The sequence below is a fragment of the Balaenoptera borealis genome (genome assembly GCF_965194805.1).
Source record: "Balaenoptera borealis genome assembly, chromosome: 15".
Classification (NCBI taxonomy): Eukaryota; Metazoa; Chordata; class Mammalia; order Artiodactyla; family Balaenopteridae; genus Balaenoptera; species Balaenoptera borealis.
The window spans coordinates 55,430,943-55,452,520 of NC_138871.1; the positions used below are offsets into that span (position 1 = coordinate 55,430,943).

General features: G+C 40.7%; 1 protein-coding gene and 2 long non-coding RNA genes across 3 annotated transcripts in view; 2 read left to right on the top strand and 1 right to left on the bottom strand.

The window, feature by feature from the left end:
* SLC3A1 (solute carrier family 3 member 1) overlaps positions 1–5,033 on the bottom strand; it is a 31,552-nt gene extending 26,519 nt beyond the window's left edge. The window contains exons 1-3 of the mRNA XM_082358166.1: positions 4,588–5,033; positions 1,694–1,873; positions 1,399–1,553 (exon numbers count right to left, since the gene is read on the bottom strand). Coding sequence (XP_082214292.1) covers positions 1,399–1,553; positions 1,694–1,873; positions 4,588–5,017 — 765 coding nt within the window. The 5' untranslated portion in view covers positions 5,018–5,033. The remainder of the gene's footprint in view (positions 1–1,398; positions 1,554–1,693; positions 1,874–4,587) is intronic.
* LOC309612548 overlaps positions 1–21,578 on the top strand; it is a 440,985-nt gene that overhangs the window by 408,990 nt on the left and 10,417 nt on the right. The gene's annotated exons all lie outside the window — the stretch shown is intronic.
* LOC309612492 lies at positions 10,234–12,475 on the top strand. Its single transcript, XR_014235208.1, has 2 exons — positions 10,234–11,814; positions 11,855–12,475. It is a non-coding gene; the product is annotated as an uncharacterized lncRNA (long non-coding RNA).

A 21,578-nucleotide genomic window follows, 5' to 3' on the forward strand; every position in this document is an offset into this window, starting at 1 on the left:
CCAGTCCTTAGCCCTTTCATTTATTAGTTGTGAACCAGGGCAATGTGCTTAACATTTCTCTGCCTTGGTCTATTCATCTGCAAAACAGGAATTAAAGCCTAACTCATAAGATTATAGGGTGAATTAAATAAATTAATGAATATAAAACACTTAGCACAGAGCCTGGCACACAGTAAGCATCTAGCAAATGTTTGCTAATGTCATCACCACTTTAAAAGGTGGTGGATCAGGGAAAAGAAAAATTAGGGAGGTGAAAGTGCCAGGACCTGCTAGAGGCCTGTTCACCAGGCTGCACATTAGTGCCATTCATGGAACCTGGGATACGGGAGGTTGGAGGAGAAGATCACACAGTCAGCTTTGACACGTGTCCTTTGAGTGCCCTTGGGTCATCTAAAAGTTGATGCCCAGGAGTCAGCCTCTTTAAATGTTTATGGAGGTCAAGAAGGAGGCCCTGGAGTGGGGACAGATGATCCAGAGGAAAAGGCTCTGCAGAAAGCAGGAGAGAAGGTGAACTAGAGTGGGCAGAGGGACTGTCCTGGGACAAGAGTAGAGTTGCCAGATAAAACATAAGACATCCAATTAAATCTGAATTTCAGATAAACAACAAATACTTTTTTAGTGTAAGTATGTCCCATGCAATATTTTACACTAAAAAATTATGCACTGTTTATCTAAAGCTCAGATTTCATTGGGCTTCCTGGATTTTCATTTGTAAGTCTGGTAACCCCAGACAGGAGAGACACGGTCTCTGCTGCAAAAGAGGTGACTAGGAAGAGGGTGGGAATGGGGGCAGGTGTGATGGCTTCTGTTCTTTCTTTAAAGTAGAGTTTGCTGCCAAGAGTGATAAGATGGGGAGAAGGCAAGAGGCGGGAGGGTATGTTGATCAGTTGGATTTAGTAAAATTCCCCCAAAAGAGTGGATGGATCAGTTCAGGTGGGGACAGTGAATGTGTCCAGAGGCTTAGATACCGAGGTTCAGGTAAAGAGAAAATGGATGGTTGGGTTTATTTATGGCTAGTGTTTTGTTCGACAGCGGAGTCAAAAAGCCAGAAAGGCAAAGGGGTCTGAAGAGTAGCAAGACAGTTACTGAACAAATAGGACATGGAGTCTAAGCTGGACAGAGTGGGAAGTAAAGGAAGGAGACGTTAATAGAGAGCATAGGTTTTAATTTGCTGAAATACATCAGCTCTACAATAAAATGAAAAATCCAAATCCAAAATCAAATGATTAGGAGGCTTGGGACTTTATTTCTATTTCTTTGGGAAACTTGTTCCCCTTCCCATAAACTATACCCATCATTTTTTTTTTTTTTTCTTTTAACAGGGCTTTGTAAATAACCAGTTTAATCACTAAAGAGCTGCCCATTTTCCCTCTGTAAATCAAGCACGTTGGTACTTACCCAGTTGTTGGGCGGTATGGTTTTGCCATTTTCACGGGTACAGTCATGCCAGATATAATAATCAGTATATTTCCCTGTCCGGTTCCGACTCCATTGAAACCAAGCATGTTTATCACTGGTGTGGTTTGGTATGAAATCGATGATTAATTTTAAACCTAATGAATGAAAACATTTCAAATGTTAGGACATAAGATTATATTAGAATACTATAACAGTGAAGGAAAAAATGCTTTAAGTTAAGCATTTGGAGAAATGCTTTTCTTAACCCATCCCACCCCTCTTCCATTCAATTTACCTTTATCATGTATGGCTGCAACCAGATTCTCAAAATTTTTCATTGTTCCGAAAATGGGATCGATTTCTCGGAAATCTTCAATACCATGTCGGAAATCTTTAAGGGATGATTTATAAAATGAAGTGATCCAAACAGTTTTTATATTTAAAGTTGTGATGTAATCTAGCTTATCTTGAATACCTGAAGGAAAAAGTCAAAGCCATGAAAAATAAATAAATAAAGTTTGGGTTTTTTTTAGTTGAAGGATTAAAAATAAAAGGAATAGGTCTAAGATGGAAATATTTATATTGAGACAGAAATATTTGGAGTTTTGCCGAATATGAGTGAAATTCAAATAGCAAGGTCTAGTTCTACAAACAACAGCAAATTAGTCTTCTAGCAATAAACTTTGACCTTTAACATCGATGCATAACATATAAAAAAAATCTGTCTGTGGCTTGTTCATATTTTATACTTAAAACCAAGACTACACTATTGTTAATTTATTCTACACATGGTTTTTGAGCACCTAATCCAGGCCAGATGCTGGGCTAAGTGCCAAGGTACAAAGAAGAATAATACATGGCCCCTGATGGTCAAGTGGTCTGTGCTGCACTGTCCAGTGTATAGCCACTTGCCATGTGGCTATCAGGCACTTGCAGTGTGACTAGTCTGAACTGAGATATGCTGTAAATGTAAAACACGCGCTGGACTTGGAAGACCCAGTATGAAGAGAAAGAATGTAAAATAGCTCATTTATATTTTTATATTGATTATATGTTGAAATGATACCATAGATATGTTGGAGTATACAAAGTATATTATTAAAATTAATTTCACTCATTTCTCTTTTACTTTTTTAATGTAGCTTCTAGAAAACTGACAATTACCTATGTGATCCACATTCTATTTCCTTCGGATATCGCTGAAGCCAAGAATTTATACAGAAGAGAATTCTAGACTTGGCTGAGAAGAGATATGGGAATGAAACTGTACTTGGGACCTCGTAGGATAATTAGCAGATAGTGGGGTGGGGGGTGGTGCTTCTAGTTCAGAGTCCTAAGTGCAGAGCCAGAGTTGAGATTGGTATTCAGTCTCCAGTAACTTTCTGTGGGACCCTATGTGGCTTCCTACAATCAGCCTGCCCGAGGTCACGGAGACCAAAGCACAAAGTCCCCTGACTCCTGGCCTTGGGGCTCTTCCCCTGTAACAGGCTGCATATCTTTGTCCTCATTGTACCTCAGTCCCCCTACGTGCATGGCTGTGAGACCACACAGAGTGTCGAGAGGCAACAAAAGAATTTTAAGGCAGATTTAAGTCAGAATTTTGATTTATATCAAAAACCAGCACAAAGGAACAGGATGATAAAAAACAAAGAGGCTGAACAGAGACAAAGTAAACAAGGGATCTCCCAGGCCCACATTCCAGGGGACAGAAGGCAGTAAACTGAACTGAAACCTGGAACGTTTTCTTCAAGTAATAACAACAAAACCCCCTCAACCTCAAGGAAAAATACCTATTAATTATAGGAAGCAGCCAGTCCTTCAAGGAAAAGTTACCGGAAATGGCAAATGTGAGAGGTGATTAGAAGTTGCCCTTTGCAGGAGAATTTAGAAGGAGATTACAGAGGGAGGGCCAGGAAGTGGGGAGTGTATTTTTGGGTTTAGGGTTTGGGGCTCTATTCCATCAAAACATCACTTTGCAAAGCATTTCCTTTGTAAGAAGCAGGTGCTAGGACCATGCCGGGGGCTGGGGGTTGGAAGGAAACTCACCCAGATATGTTACAAGGCAGTATCAGAGGTGGTGCTCCGTCCAAAGCACCACAAGAGCTCTGGGGAAGGGAGCACACCCGCTGATCGGGAGGTTAAATACAGATTAATGAAGGAAGTGGGTTTGAACTGCATCTTGAAGGACAGAAAATATTTCAATTAGCTAAGATGCAGGATGATTTTAAAAAGAGAAAAATTACACGAGTGTGAAAAAGAAAAACCTTTTATTAGTTATCAGGAAAGTTGGAGATTTCAAGAGTGCATTTATAACATTTTAAAGTTTGATTAAGCTCATTTCCACTTCCCATACTCTATTAAATCATTCTGTTTTGTCTTCTTCAAGCCAAATATCATTATCAAAAATTACCTTATTCGTTTATTTGTTCCTTATTGTTGCCCTTAACTAGGGTGACCATATCAGCCAATCTGCCTGGGACAGTTCCTGTGTATGGCTTGTGTCCTTGTTTACGCAATAAATAATAAGGACATTCCACACATAACACACTAGGAAATTATTAGCATAACTTTAAATTTTTTTTACTTTTTTTATTAATATGGATATTGTTTTTAAATAATCCTTAATTCAAGTAATGACCAACCCACTCTATGCCTTTTCTTCTTTCCTTCATTTCTCAGAATTCAAGCTTTAGAGGCTCAGCCTACACATTTTAAAGACATCACTTAATCTTTTTCTAAAATATTATTTATGCTTTGTTCACTAATCAGAAACTCTCCACCAGATTGCCAAACCAGCCACTGTGCACACTGGAAAAGGAATTCTAAACAGTCACTCTGAGATAACCAACTCTAAAGTGCACAGAAGCAGGACACATTTCAGGAGGAAACTTGCCCTCGTAAGAAGTTAGAATGGATGACCAACTACGCAAAGGTTCCTAGCAGGCAATAAACTAAACAGCTCTTTGGGAGCTCAGAGGGCTCCAGCAAGTAACCTTTCATCATATGGGAAGAACCGTTGGGTTCTGCTGTGGGGCTTTTTAAACATCATAAACAAGGAGAAACGTGGCGTGACCAGTCATACTGGATGGAATGTGCTTACCGCACAACCCAGGCATAATGCGCTTCAAGAACTGAAAGAGGCCCCTACAACCTCATCTCGGACACGCCCCCGACTCTCAAGGCACGCACCTTTTAGATCTCCGTTCCCATCCTTGTCGCTGTCTTTGAAAGACCTCGGGTAGATCCGGTACATGGGCCCCGCCTGCCACCAGTCCAGGCACTTCGGAGAGACGGCAATGATGGCTATGGTGGCCGCAGTGAGCACGAGCACAGAAGCCACGGTGAGCCAGAAGAGGACCTCCCGGGGCACCCGGTAGCGGGCCTGGCGCGAGAAGCGGAACAGCACCTCCTTGGGCATCCCCGCGTAGGGCCGGACGTCCTTCCACGCGGGCCCCGCAGGGCCAAAGGTGTCCACGGCGTTGTGCTGTGGGCCGTCCTCTGGGCTGCCCGGCTCCGGGTCCGTCTCCAGGATGCCTTCATTTTGTACAAACCCGTTGTTTGTCTGGCCTCCCTTCATACTCATTCCAACGGAATCCCTCTTGCCTTTATCCTCAGCCATGTTTCACAATCTTATCCGTGCGGAGTGCCTTCCTGCAGTAACAAAAGTGGGAAGGGAACTCGCTGAAATGCCTGGTCGTGTTAATGAGCTTTGAGTGGTTTATAAATGAACTTGGCTGGACTTTGTCCAGCCAAGGAAGAAAGGGTAAAGGTAAAGGGAGTTTTAAAAAATTCTCTTTACACCTGTGAGGCTGACGTAGCTATAGTCACTGCACTGAGGGGTTCAGATCTGGACTGGGACATGGGCATAGAGGAGGGGAAATGGGAAGAGGACACAGGGTTCCATTGCAATTTAAGGTGTTACTTGATTGAGTACACAGATGTTCAAAGCAGCATTATTCACAACAGTCAAAAGGTGGAAACAAGCCAAGTGTCTATCCATGGATGAATGGACAAACAAAATGTGCCATATGCCTTAAAAAGGAATGAAATTCTGACCACATGCTACACCATGGATGAACCTTGAAGACATTATGCTAAGTGAAGGAAGCCAGACACAAAAGGATAGATATTGTCTGAGTCCACTTATATGAAGTACTTAGACAAATTCATAGAGACAGAGAGCAGAACTGTGGTTTCCAGGAGTTGGAAGGAGTGGGATCATGGGGAGTTCTTGTTTAATGAATATAAAGTTTCCATTTCGGCTGATGAAAAGTTCTGGAGGTGGCTGCACACCAATGTAAATGTACTTAATGCCACTGAATTGTACACTTACAGATTCTTAAAGTGGTAAATTTTATATTATGTATATTTTACCACAATAAAAAAATAGCTTACATTTCTTTTTTCTTTTTAGCTAGCTCTCAGAAAAAGAAACAAACACCAAATTTTGCAAGGGGAAACGGGCTTTTCTTTATTTTTTGTTTTGAAGGTCTCTTCTCCTCCTATAAATGCAAGAGGAAGAGGATTTGGAGGCAGGGAACAACAAAACCTTTGCTACTAAAGCTATTTTATTTTATCTCAATTCAAGCCAACCTGATAAATACCTATTTGTATGCTCAGTTTGACCCCAGGTGCCTTCAGTCGTTTTTCCTATTTTCAGAAGAGGAAATGGCTGTCCATTCTTGGAAGCACTTTTCAAAGTGAGAGTGGCAGAATGGGGAATTCCATGTCTAGCAAGTTCAAGTGCTTTATTATAGATAAACAGTCCTTAATGCAAGCATTAAGAGTTGTTGAATCATTGACAAGTATAAAATACAAATTTGCAACCCTGAGGAAACTGCATTAAAGTTAGGTGTGCTTTCCTAGAAGATTATAAAACCTTAAAAGAATGCAATGATTCATGGCTTCCATTTAATCAGTGGCACATATAATAAACAGCTCTATGACTCATTTGATCGAATAAGAATTTTTTTTCTTTTAAATGAGGAAAGTTATATGAATTCCTAATATTATTGTTATTTTATAGAGTTACTTAGAAGCAGTAATTGGTACAGAGGAATGAGCTATTTGATTTTCACTAAGTTATTTTTAAAAATGAGTAAATCCCAATATCTAGCTTGTTGAATGCATCCAATAACTGGCATCTCTCATCATTATTAATTAGGCATGTGGTATATTTTTTTTAAATTAAAGGAATTTAACTTTTATGTCTTCAAATTGCTTCATCACTCAAACACATAATGGTAATTTTCACAACAGGCGCTAATTGAAATGCAGTTACTATTTGGGGATAAAAAACAATATGCAAAAATACCCCTAGTTTTACAATAATTTTAAAGTATAAAAATAACTTAATTATAAGTACTTAAGTTCTAAGTATTCAATCATACAAATGCAAAGAAAACTCTACATCATAACAATACAATTTCATGACAGAAATGTCCCATTTTGACCTCTCCACATTTTATTTAAAATAACAATAACAGGGGCTTCCCTGATGGCACAGTGGTTAAGAATCCACCTGCCAATGCAGGGGACATGCGTTCGAGCCCTGGTCCGGGAAGATCCCACATGCCGTGGAGCAACTAAGCCCGTGAGCCACAACTACTGAGCCTGCGCTCTAGAGCCCACGAGCCACAACTACTAAGCCCATGTGCCACAACTACGGAAGCCCGCTCCCCTAGAGCCCGTGCTCTGCAACAAGAGAAGCCACCGCAATGAGGAGCCCGTGCACCACAACGAAGAGCACCCCCTGCTCACCACAACTAGAGAAAGCCCGTGCATAGCAATGAAGACCCAATGTAACCAAAAATAAATAAATAAATAAATTTATAAACAAAATAAAATAACAATAACAACAATAATACTTCGAACTTCTAGAATATGCAAACTAGAATCTTTTAAAAAACAATCTGGAATAGTTATCCGGTCTCTGGTGGGAGGATTATTTAAACAATAAAAGCAATTACAAAAGGAGATTGAATTGACTGAATAAAATTTTTGAATTTTTTATATCACAAAGCATACTAATTGAAGAGCTTATGACAAACTGGGAAATGCATTGGTAATAAATATGCCAAAGAACTTATGTTTTTAACATTAAAGATATGTATATATTGTTAGACATATTTTTACATGTATGAAATTTCATAATATCAATTTTAAAATGTCAGTGGGAAACTTGAAAAAAAGAATGTAAACATATTTAACACAAATCAACTCACTAACGTTACAGAAATAAATAAGCATTTTCAATCACATTGGCAAAGAATTTCTAAAAGATAATAGTACTGACAAGGATCCAGTGTAAATTGACATAATAATTCTGGAAAGTAATCTGGCAATGTGTATCATGAGTTTTAACATTTTCAGAGGCTAAAAATAAATAAATGGGGCTAGCTCTACTGGATTTTAAAATAAAAACTCCAGAAAAATGAAGAGTTGTTACTGAAGAAGGATAAGTCAAAAGATCAATTGAACAGATTGGAGTCATCAAAAATGGACCCCTACTCCCTATACAGAAGTGAATTTAGAATATGAAAAGTGAGGAAGTCAGTGAGGAAAAGAAAGATTATTTAGTAAGTGATGTTGGACAATTGGATAAGGAGAGGAAGTATAATATGATCAGAATCATGTGGGAAAAAATAGCACACACATTTGTGCATGCATGTTGAATTTCAGCTAGTGGTTGCCTGGAGGCTGAGAATAAGAGAATGAGGATGAGAATCCTTGGACTGAACGCTTTTCTTGTACTTATACTTGGATTTATACTTTACCCTGAGTTATTTGTCCTTAGCATATATGACTTTCATAATAAAAAGAGGGGCAGAAAATGTTCATATCCTTTAACTCAGCAATTCCACTTCTAAAACTCTAAAGGAAATAATTCAGGACAGGGACAAAAGTTTATGAATAATAGGCTTATTAATTACAGTGTTATTTATTACAACAAATATTGGAAACAACCAAAATGTTCAATGACACAAGACTAGCTAAATAAATTATTGTACATCCATGTTATAGAATATTAGTCATTGAGCATATTTTCAAAGATTTTTAATGACATGGAAGAAATCCCACATTATTGCATTGAGTGGGGAAAATGCAGGATATAAAGTAGTTGTCCTAATTCTGTAAAAAAAATTTTTTTCATGTAGATTTGTAAAGTCCTATTAGAAAAAGTGTTTACAGTGTTTATCTCTGGGTTCTAAGGTCATGGGTGATACCCATTTTGTTCTTTAAACTTTTTCCGATTTTTCTAATTTTTCTGTAATGAATATGTATTACTCTTCCATTAGAAAAAAAGTAAGTTAGGAAACCCTGAGTTTGGAGTCTACCTAGAACTTCCAGTCAGGTGCTAGAGTTCAGGTTAAGGTGACTCCTCCTAACATCAGCCATCCAAAATTCATAAACATCCCATACTCGAGATTTAAACTAAAGAGAGAGAAAAAAAAAAGCAAACTTCAGAAAGCAGAAGGAAAACTTGGATTCAATGAACAAGTATGGAAACACTGGAGAGAAGAGGAAGTTGGCGGCAATTTGGAAAAGATAGCCACAAAGTTAAGAATTCCCAGCAAATATAAAGTATCAGTATTACTTACTTTCAAGGTGACTTAGAAGGAAATATTGATTGTAGAAAGCCAAAAACACTGACTGTTAAAACTTCTAAACATGAATAAGGAACAAGAACACTAAGGAAGCTTTAAGAGCTAACTCTGATAATCAAAACAAAGAATCAGAGATAATGAAGATAATCTCTCTCAGTAAATTCAAATCCCAGGTGAGTTACACAATCACAATAATAAAGCAAAGAAGAATGAACTATCTAGAAAACAGATAACAGAACAATGGAGGCTATCACAGGACCCAGAAACATCCTGCAATTAAACAGAAACAAACATATAGAAAGCAGTAATCAATGAAAAAAATGTATTTTTATATTATATATATGTATTTTAAAATATATATGTACTAAGATTCATTAAATGAATTTTAAAGCCATTCACTCATAAAGACTTCCACTCAGCAGCAAACCCACCAAAATAACTTGCAGTATATAACCTGTCAGATTAGTAAACATTTAAAATAGAAAGATTTTCCATATTGCATTTACCTGTTTATAGCCTCTGTGATTTAAGGGTAGGATCTGCTGCATAGTCATCTTTAAGTTCCCAGCATCCAGTTCAGTGCCTGGTAGATTATTAAATGAATAAAAGTAGTTACTTAAAGATAGATAGATCTAACCCTATGCTGAAGAAAAAGGGGGGGATGAAAAAAGGGGGGAGGAGGGGGAGGAGAAGGAAGAGGTGGAGGGGGGAGGGGGTAAAAGAGAAAAGTGGAAAGTACATTCTGCACAAAAATGTAGATTTTTATCACTTAGCCAAATGTTCTTACCTTGATACAGTTTCATGAGTGAAATTTTAAGTCAGAGGGAGTGAGATTCAAGCTTGCCTCCACTACTTGCTCTCTGTTTGATCTTGGACAAAATTTTCTCTGAGCCTCTGTTACCTCAGCTGTAAAACAGTTTTAAGTAGAAGGAAACACTAAAATAGATTTGTCCCAGCTAGAGAAGGAAGTTCAATTTATATAACCATTGAAATCAAAGGAAAATATCTAAACATGTTTTTGCTGGAAGTTAAACTATTTTAAAACATTTTTATAACAAAGTATAACAAAACAAATAGCAAAAGAAATGTTAACAGAACTTGAAAATGTGACAGATGTCAGGACAAAACCTTACTATTTCTACATATAAAGAATGAATGCAAATATTTAAAATCAATAGCTAAATTACATTCAATAAGAGATTAAAAAGGATTGCAAGTTATATATAAGAAATTAACATCACATAAAAGTTACTGAATAAAAGTACCTTTCTGATGGAATTAAAGAAATACAAATTAAAACATTAAGGTACATGATAGATTAATTGTATTAGTAGCTAATTAATGGCATCCCTGTATCCCTTAATGGCCTTTTGCCCCATCATTCCTTAGTCCCTTGACACACGGAGTCTGGACTTAGACGTATGGCTTGCTTTGGCCAATGGCACAAAAAGAAACTTGACACAAAAAGAGGCTTTAAAAAGTGCTCCTCTTCTAGACCACTGCCATCACCGGGAGATTAGGCCCAGGCTGGTCTGCTGCAGGATGTGGGAGATATGGGAAGGACTCTGGAACCTTCCCATCGAGGGTCCTCTAGATTAGCCAGTCCCCAGGCAGCCAGCCATTTGCCCACAGACGCTTGAGTGAGCCCAGCCGGGATCAGTGTTCAAACTGGCCTATGAACAACTATAGAGTCATGAAAATTAGTAAATGGCTGGGTTACTTTTTGGCTTTGACCTTTAAAAAACAGACTGATTGAGGGATAATTGACATACAATAAACTGCACTCTAAAGTATACGATTTGATGTTCTAACACGTGTATATACCCATGAAACCATCACCACAATCAAAATAGTGAACATGTCCATCACCTGCAAAAGTGTCCTCTTGCCCCTTCGTAGTCCCTCCCTCCTACCCCTCCCTGCACCTCACCCTCACGCGCCACAGCCTATGCCTGTCCCTAGGCAACCACTGATCTGCTTTCTATCACTATAGATTAGTTTGCATTTTCTGGATTTTTATATAAACGGAATCATCCATACAGTATGTAATTTTTGTCTGGTTTCTTTTACTCAGCATAATTATTTGGACATTTATCCATCTTGTGTGTATCAATATTTCATTCATTTTTATTAACTAACACTTTTTTTTAGAGGAAGCTGTAGTTTTACAGAAAAATTGAACAGAAACTACAGAGAGTTTCCATATACCCCCCTCTTCTCTTCTACGTCTGCAGTTTCCCTTATTATTAGCATCTTGCATTAGCGTGGTACATTTGATGTACAACTGATGAACCAATGTTGATACATTATTAACTATAGTCCCTGGTTTACATTAAGGTTCACTCTTTGCCTTGTACAGTTCTAAGGGTTTTGACAAATGCACAGTCATGTATCCACCTTTAGAGTTTCATAATGGAATTGTTTCACTTTCTCGAAAATACCCTGTGCTTCACATATTCATCCCTCCATCCCCCTGAACCCCTGGCAACCACTGATCTTTTTACTGTCTCTATAGCTTTGCCTTTTCCAGAATGTCATATATTTGGAATAATACAGTATAAGCCTTTTCAGACTGGCTTCTTTCATTTAGTAATATGCATTTAAGTTTCCCTTATGTCTTTTTGTGGCTTAATAGGTCTTTTCAGTGCCAAATAATATTCCATTGTCTGGATGTACCAGAGTTTATCCATTTACCTACTAAAAGACATCTTAGGGATGTGCACGCAGTGCCTTCCGCCCAAGCGGAAGTTTTCGCAGGGCAACTGAGAAGGTGAGTCCCAGTTCCCCTGGAGGGTCCGAGAGTCTGGCTGCAAATATGTGCCTCCCCACTCCACTCACCAAATCTAGAGGACACAGTTAAGATGGAGTTTCCAGCCCAGTGAGTCTGAGGGCCAGACCGTGACCCCATAAAGCGTGATCTCCTGTCCAGACTGTGGCAAAGGTGTTGAAGCAACTTTCAAATTCTGCCCCTACTGCGGAAAACCTTTGCCTACAGAGGAGCATGAGGGGTCCCAGACCTTTGTCAAGCCGTCTATGTCATCCTCCCAAGCCCTCCAGCAGATCTCATCAGCTCTCCCTTTAAAAGTCAATGCCGAGGACTTCCCTGATGGCACAGTGGTTAAGAATCCACCTGCCAATGCAGGGGACACAGGTTCGATCCCTGGTCCGGGAAGTTCCCACATGCCGCAGAGCAACTAAGCCCATGCGCCACAACTACTGAGCCTGCGCTCTAGAGCCCACAAGCCACAACTACTGAGCCCATGTGCCACAACTACTGAAGCCTGTGCGCTTAGAGCCCGTTCTCCGCAACAAGAGAAGCCACCGCAATGAGAAGCCCGTGCACCACAATGAAGAATAGCCCCCACTCGCCTCAACTAGAGAAAGCCCGCACACAGCAACGAAGACCCAATGCAGCCATAAATAAATAAATAAATAAATAAATAAATAAATAAATTAAAAAAAAAAAAAGACATCTTAGTTGCTTCCAAGTTTTGGCAATTATAAGGCTACTGTAAATCATCATGTGCAGGTTTTTGTGTGGATGTAAGTATTCAACTCCTTTTGGTAAATACCAAGGAGTGCAATGGCTGGATTTTGTGGTAAGACTCCATTTTGCTTTGCAAGACACTGCCAGACTGTCTTCTGTTTTGGAAGGCTGTACCATTTTGCATTCCCACCAGCAATGAATGAGAGTTCCTTGTTGCTCCACATCCTTGCTAATGTTTAAGAGTTGTCGGTGTTTTGGATATAAGCCATTCTAATATGGGTATAGTGGTATCCCAGTGTTTAGTTAATTCCTATCATGGAGTAGTATTCCACTCTATGAATATACACCATTGTTGATAACTGAACGTGTATTTTTTTTTCCAGTTTTGTACTGTTATAAATAAAACTGCTGTGAACAATCATGTACAAATTTTTGTAATGATATAGTTTTCTTTTCTCTTGGGTAAACACCTAGGAGCAGATGGCTGGATCATATGGAAGGTGTACATTGTGTATGTTTAACCTTGTAAGAAACTGCCAAACTATTTCAGAAAGTGCTTGCACCATCTTACATTACATTCAGCAGCGTCTGAGGTTCTAGTTCTTTCACATCCTTGCCAGCACTTGCTATGTTCAGTCTGTTTAATTTTCGTGATTCTAGTATGTAAGTAGTGGTATTTCATTGCAGTTTTAATTTGCACATCCCTTTTGAATAATGATGTTGAGTATCTTTTCTGTGTTTTTTGCCATCCATTATCTTTCTGGTGAAGTTGATGCTGGCTAGGGGGTCAGCTAGGGGGTCTCAGTTCTCTCCCCATGGGTCTCTCCGTGCTGTCTCTCCACATTGGCTACTTTGGGCTTCCTCATAGCATTCTGGCATGGTCCCAAATGTGAGTGTCCCAGATGAAGAGAGAAAGCAAGGCGGAAACTGTATCCTTTTTGTGACCTAGCCTCAGAAGTCACATAGCATCTTTTTGACTGTACTTGATGTACCAAGGCCAGAGTCCATGTGAGAAGTTACAGGGCAAAGGACATACAGGGAAGCCATTAACTGGGCTTTTAATGCAATTAATCTATCATGTACCTTCACAATACTTTTTTTTAAAATAAATTTATTTATTTTATTTTTTTATTGTTGGCTGCATTGGGTCTTCGTTGCTGCACGCAGGCTTTCTCTAGTTGCGGTGAGCGGGGGCTACTCTTTGTTGCGGTGCAAAGGCTTCTTATTGTGGTGGCTTCTCTTGTTATGGAGCATGGGCTGTAGGCACGCAGGCTTCAGTAGTTGTGGCTTGTGGGCTCTAGAGCGCAGGCTCAGTAGTTGTGGCACACGGGCTTAGTTGCTCCACAGCATGTGGGATCTTCCCAGACGAGGGCTCGAACCCATGTCCCCTGCATTGGCAGGCAGATGCTTAACCACTGCGCCACCAGGGAAGTCCCCACTCATTGTTTTGTTTTGTTTTGGTTTGGTTTTTGAAAGTGGCCATCCTCATGAGTGTGAAGCTGTACATCACTGTGGTTTTGATTTGCATTTCCCTGATGATGAGTGACATTGAGCATCTTTTATGTGCTTGTTAGCCATTTGCATATCATCTTTGGAGAAATGTCTATTCAAGTCCTTTGCTCATTTTAAAAATCAGGTTATTTGATTATTTGCTGTTGAGTTGTAACAGTGTTTTGTTTTGTTTGTTTGTTTGTTTGTTTATTTATGGCTGCGTTGCGTCTTCGTTGCTGCACGCAGGCTTCCTCTAGTTGCGGCAAGCAGGGGCTATACTTCATTGTGGTGCACAGGCTTCTCATTGCAGTGGCTTCTCTCGTTGCAGGGCATGGGCTCTAGGCACACGGGCTTCAGTAGTTGTGGCACATGGGCTCAGTAGTTGGGGCTCGTGGGCTCTAGAGAGCAGGCTCAGTAGTTGTGGCACACGGGCTTAGTTGCTCTGCGGCATGTGGGATCTTCCCAGACCAGGGATTGAACCCGTGTTCCCTGCGTTGGCAGGCGGATTCTTAACCACTGCGCCACCAGGGAAGTCCCTGTAACAGTGTTTTGATTTGTATTTCCAACAGGTACTTACAGCACCAGGTGCAGCCCTGAGCTGGATGCTTCAGCCTGATGAGAGGCAAGTGTTTCTGTGTATCTCAGACCCAAGTTTGTGGTAATCACAGCATGGGGATTTCTGTGGCTATTGTCAACCCAGAGCCACTGTTATTAATAGTAACACCTAAACACTGTGCCTTCCTGGTGGCCTGTCCTCCATACATTACAAAAAAAACCAACACACACAAACAAAAAAGCGTAATTAGGTCCTTCTGTGACATCATTGGACAACAATGTAATTGAATCCACAGTGTAATAGGCTGATTTATAGAGGGTTTTAACCTTGGGGTGTCTCAATTCTTTACTGCTTAAAGACTTTGTTCTCCAAAACAGTCCAGAATCACAAAAGAAACAGTAACACATAATATCTGGTCTTCAACAAAGTTCTATTGAAAAAGAACACCCAACAGCTAAATGCTAAGTTACCTATCCCGTGACAAATATGTCAAATTCAGATACACTGAGTTGTTCTGGAAAACTTGTAATTATTAGCATTGATAGACATTGTACTGTCACGAATAGTCTCACTGAAAATTCAAAGAGCATGAATCACATGTTATTTTTAAAATGCTACAGTCATCTGAGAACACTGCATGCTAGAACTTCATTGGGACACAAACATTATTCTCTGCAATCTACAGCTGCAGAAATGTGGTTCTTGGCTGTTGAGTGAAGTCCTCAATTCCCAGGCCGACCCAGTATTCCTGGGGGAGGCTTTATGATCCCCTGGCCTTTAATGGACGGTCTCCCAGCAAGGCCTGACTCAAAGCCCGGAAATGTTCAAAATGGTTTGGGTGCTGGGTCAGGGTCTTTGAGAACATACATCAGAGGAACAAGTGTCAATATACGTAGAAAAAACACTAAACATGTCATACTTTTGGGAAATTGCTTTACCCACATTGAGCCATGCACATAAAACCATTGTGAATGCATCTCTATTTTTTTTTATTTTTCATAAATTTATTTATTTAGCTAGTTATTTTTGGCTGTGTTGGGTCTTCATTGCTGCATGCGGGCTTTCTCTAGTTGCGGCAAGCGGGGGCTACTCTTCGTTGCAGTGTGCGGGCTTCTCATTGCGGTGGCTTCTCTTCGTTGCAGAGCACGGGCTCTAGGTGCGCGGACTCAGTAGTTGTGGCTCGCGGGCTCTAGAGAGCAGCCTCAGTAGTTGTGGCGCACGAGCTTAGTTGCTCCATGGCATGTGGGATCTTCCCGGACCAGGGCTCGAACCTGTGTCCCCTGCAGTGGCAGGCGGATTCTTAACCACTGCGTCACCAGGGAAGTCCATGAATGCAGCTCTTTAAAATGAAGCCCACTTACACTGCACAATCTGTCAGACCATTAATCTTCTCTCAACACTCATACTGCAACTTGAAAGCTGTCAGTGGTTTCTCATTATAAAGAAAACAAACTCCAAATATCTTAGCCGAGAAGTCTAAGCTACAATCTACACACATACTACATTTTTAGTCTTATTTCTCTCTTACTTTCTCCAAATCAGGCCCTCTGCTCACTGTCCCCTCACTGGAGACTAGGAAGACCTAGTTCAGGACATTTGTTCCTGCCTCTCTTATAGGCCCTGCTCCATCCGCCTTTCCCCTACCACCAATATCACTCCAGTGGACACTGATCTAGCCTTCCCAGAATTCCTGTCTGTGTTATTCACTTGTATATCCATCCTTATAATGACAGTTACTTTAATATATGACTTTTTTGCATTTTCCCACCCTAAACGACTGAGAGTTTTACTTCTTACCAAAGTGAATAGTCCAAGGTTTGGCCCATGGTCAACATTCAGAATTTTGTTGAGGGAAGGACTTTGGAGATCAACTCCAGCAAAGCTTCTCAAACTTTAATCTGCATACAAATCGCCTAGAGATCTTGTGAAAATGCAGATTCTGATTCAATAGATTTTGGGTGAAGCCTGAGAGTCTGCATTTCTAACCACCTCCCAGGTGATGCCAGTGGTGGGGTGCCTGGATCACACTTGCATGAGGTTGCAATGGTGCATATAAATGAGTGAAGCAGGCAGGGTGGGACACAATGGAAAGTGGTGGGGATGCTACTGTCTAGCACAGAGAACTACAGTCAATACCCTATGATTAACCATAATGGAAAAGAATATTTAAAAAAGAATGTGTATATATGTGTGGAACTGAATCACTTTGCTGTACAGCAGTAATTAACACAACATTGTAAATCAACTATACTTCAATTAAAAAAATAAATAACTAAAATAAAGTGGTAGGGATGGGGGATGGTGGCAAATCAGGAGACTAATGCCCCGCCTGAGGGACAGCAGCCACTTAGCTCCAACAACAATGAAGAACTAAGATTGACAGATCTACTTTTCATAGAGAAGCTGGAAATCTGTATTAATATGTAAAATTTCCCAAATTTCATATGTGGGCAATTTCTTCAAATCCATGTCTGAGAAGATCTATACCACACACCCTTAATCTCTTTAAAGTACCCCCTGTGTGACTAAATAATACTTTGTCTTTGCTTTTTCTGAAGTTTCAGCTTTCTCTCTACACCAGGCTTTATCTATAGACCAGAGTAATTTAAACTGAAAAAAAAAAAATTTTTTTTTAATAAATTTATTTATTTTTGGCTGCGTTGGGTCTTTGTTGTTGGGTCTTCATAGCCATGTGTGGGTTTTCTCTAGTTGTGGCAAGCAGGGGTTTCTTTTCGTTTTGGTGTGCGGGCTTCTCATTGGAGTGGCTTCTCTTGTTTCAGAGCTTGGGCTCTAAGCACGCGGGCTTCAGTAGTTGCGGCACGTGGGCTCAGTAGTTGTGGCTCACGGGCTCTAGAGCTCAGGCTCAGTAGTTGTGGCGCACGGGCTTAGTTGCTCTGCAGCATGTGGGATCTTCCCAGACCACGGCTCGAACCCGTGTCCCCTGCCTTGGCAGGCAGATTCTTAACCCCTGTGCCACCAGGGAAGTCCTGAAAAAAATAATCTGTGTCCTAAACAATAAATATTCCATCAGCTAGTCTGTGTGTAATTAGAACAATGATGCCCAAACTTTGGGATTTTATAGGCAAGGAAAACTCAAAAAAAAAAAAAAAATTGGAAATCAAAATATGGTACCAGCATTTTATTTTGCTCAATAAAGATATTAACAAATAATCTAGGATTCAGGCCAAGATGGTGGAGTAGAAAGACCCTGAGCTCATCTCCTCCCACGTAAATTTGGCACACCAAAGTCACAACTATTTGCAGAGCAACTATGGCTGAGAACAACACAAAGAATAGCAGAAAAGATCTACAACTAAAGATATAAAGAAAGAACCACAATGAGACAGGTAGGAGAGGCAGAGACGCGATGTAGTCAAGACCCATACCCCAGGGTAGGGAACCCATAAACGGGAGGATAATTACAATTGTACAGGTTCTCTCCAAGGAGCAAGGGGTCTGAGTCCCACATTCGGCTCCCCAGCCTGGGGGTCCTGCACCAGGAAGACGAGCCCCCAGAATGTTTGGTTTTGATGGCCAGCAGGGATTACTTTTGGGAGAGCCAGAGGGCTGTGGGAAATAGAGTCTCCACTCTTAAAGGGCACACACGAAACCTCACATGCTCAAGGACTCAGGGCAGAAGTAGTAATTTGAAAGGAGCCTGGGTTGGACCCACTTGTGGATCTTGGAGAGCCTCCTGGAGAGGCAGGAGACAACTGGGACTCATCCTGGGGACATAGATGCTGGCAGCAGCCATTTCTGGGATCTCATCCCAACATGAGGACACTGTACTGGCAAGTGCCATTTTGGAATCTTCCCTCTAGCTGATTAGCGCTGGGACCTGGTCTCGCCCACCAGCCATTTGGCACTAGTACTGGGACACCCCAGGCCAGGCATCTAGCTGGGTGGCGACACAGCCATACCCACCAGCAAGTTGGCTGCTGAGAGCCCCCTGAATCTGCAGTCTCCCTGAGACCTGGCCTTGCCCTCCAGAGGGCCCAGGACCTGTCCCCACTCACCAGTGGGCCAGCACTAGCTCTGGGACCAGCCTCACCCACCAGCGGGGTGACATGAGCCCTGGGGCCACAGTGGCCCCATAGCCAGCCATGTCAAGACCTGGCCCACCTACCCAGCAGGCCAATACCAGCTCCAGGACACCATGGATCCCACAGCCAGCATTGACAGGAACCAGCCTCACCCACCAGCAGGCTGACACTAGCTCTAGGACCCCCGACCCTGCAGCCAGCCAACCTGGGACCCAGCTTGCCAACCAGTGAGCCAGCACTAGCCCCAGCACCCCCATCCCTCCCACGAGCTCTGTAGCCAGCTGCCTTGTGACATGGCCCTGCTCCACCAGTGGGATGGCACCAAGACCAGGACTCCCTTGGCCATGCAGCCAGTCATGCCAGGACCCAATCCTGCCCACCAGAGCCTGGCAGCCTCTGCACTAGGCAGGGCCTGACAACCAACCAGACCAGAGGCCAACCACACCTACCAGCACACCCACAGTACCCTCTAACACAACAGAAGGACTGAAGCAGCTCACATAGAGGGAACTCCTAGAGCATATAGCTCTGGTGACCACAAGGGAGTGTGCTGAGCCCCACAGGATGTTTCCTACATAAGGCCACTTCTCCAAGACTGGAAAATGTAACCAACCTACCAAATACATAGAAATAAAAACAGTGAATTAGGCAAAATGAGGCAACAGAGGAATATACTACCAAACATTTAGAAAAGAGTTAACACCTATTTTTCTCAAACTATTCCAAAGCAGAGGAAGGAATGCTTCTGAAGTCATTCTATGAGGCCAGCATCATCCTGATACCAAAACAAGGTAAAGATATCACACACAAACACAAATTACAGGCTAATATCACTGGTGAATGTAGATGTAAAAATCCTCATCAAAATGAATTCAATAGTATATTAAAAAGATCATACAACATGATCAAGTGGGATTTATTCCAAGGATGCAAAAATGGTTCAGTATTCACAAATCAAACGATACATCACATTAACAAAATGAAGAATAAAAATCATATGATCATCTCAATAGGTACAGAAAAAGTTTTTGAAAAAACTCAAGATCCATTTATGATAAAAACTCTCAACAAAGTGGGTATAGAGGAAATGTACCTCAACATAATGAAGACCATATATGGCCTTCCCTGGTGTCACAGTGGTTTCGAATCCGCCTGCCAACGCAGGGGGCACGGGTTCGAGCCCTGGTCCAGGAAGATCCCACATGCCGCAGAGCGGCTAAGCCCGTGCGCCACAACTACTGAGCCTGCGCTCTAGAGCCCGCGAGCCACAACTACTGAGCCCACGTGCCACAACTACTGAAGCCCGCGCACCCTAGAGCCCATGCTCCACAATAGGAGAAGCCACCGCAATGAGAAGCCTGCGCACCGCAACGAAGAGTAGCTCCCGCTCGCCGCAACTAGAGAAGGCCCGCGCGCAGCAATGAAGACCCAACACAGCCAAAAAAAAATAAAAAATAAAATAAAATAAATTTAAAAAAAAATAATAATAATAAAGACCATATATGACAAGCTCATAGTGAACATCATACTCAACAGTGAAAAACTGAAAGCATTTGCTCTAAGATCAGGAACAAGACAAGGATGCCCACTCTTGCCACTTTTTATTCAACATAGTATTGGAAGTCCTAGCCATAGCAATCAGATAAGAAAAAGAAATAAAAGGAATCCAAATTGGAAGGGGAGAAGTAAAATGGTCATTGCACATGACACAGAAAATCCTAAAGATGCCACAAAAAAACTACTAGAACTCATCAATAAATTCAGTAAAGTGCTCTCCTCTCTTCTTGTGGGTGGAGTTACAATTTCATGGTAACTTACCTTCACTAGCATGGTGAAATGGGAAAGTCTGGGGCCAAATAGACATGGGTTTGAATCCCAGATCAGCCAGTTCTAAGTTTTGCGGTCGTGGGTAATTCATTCAGCCTCTTTAGATGGATCTCAGCTTTTTCATCGGCTACACTTACTTCATAGTGTTGTTATGAAGATTAAATAAAATACACATAAATTTTAAATTTTAATTAAATTTAAACGATTTAAATTTAATTTAATAGCATATACAAATTACCTACCAGTGGCAATAGGCTCCTCCTGTAAAGGTTGGTTAGGTTCCTCCCCAGCAAAGACCTTTGCAGAGCAAGGCCTATGTCGTTGATAAAAGTTGCTACTGTTAACATTATAATTATAATAATAACAATTACTATCAAGTATTAAGTATCAGGACAATGGGGTCTACTCACTACATTTACAGAACTAAAGGGAACCTCTTAAATTATTCTTCACAAAACAAGAATGATCTGCTTAAAGGTAATTCCTCCATCCTCAGTTATCCCAAGAGGCAACTGGAAAGTTCTCTCACTAAATAAGAAATAAATATTAGTTTTAATAAATATTAGTTCTAAAATATTAGTACTAAAACTAATAAATATTAGTTCTCTTTCATAGTAAAAACTGACAAGAAGCGGCAGATCATAATATCTACCATCATATACTTCTTGCTTCTATTTCCTCTATTTCCACTTTAAAAATATATTTGTTTAATTTGAATAAGACCATGAGGACAAGGACTCAGTTCTTCCAAGTTCTACTTAATGATAGTACTTTTACTTGAATTATAATTGATCATTTGTTAATCCTTAATTAGTAACTCAGCTTTAAATCGGGGGAAATGATCTCAGAATAGGGAGCACCACAAGTTGTATAGGTTCTAGTCACTGATGTTAGTCATGTCCTTATCTACTCCTTATAACCAAGAATGAAAAATTGTGGAACTAAATCTTCAACAGAAGTGAATTTGATTTGTTGGACTATTTTAACAAGAGTAGTAGTCATCTGTGGTTACTTGCTAAATATAAAAAAGTATAATCTTATAGAAGGGGAAACAAAATAGAAGTAAAACCTACTCTCTGAAATTTACCTTGTAACAAGGCAAACTTTACCAAACAAAGTCATAATCGAATACATGAAATATTTTGTAAGCTATCTTGGACAAATATCTT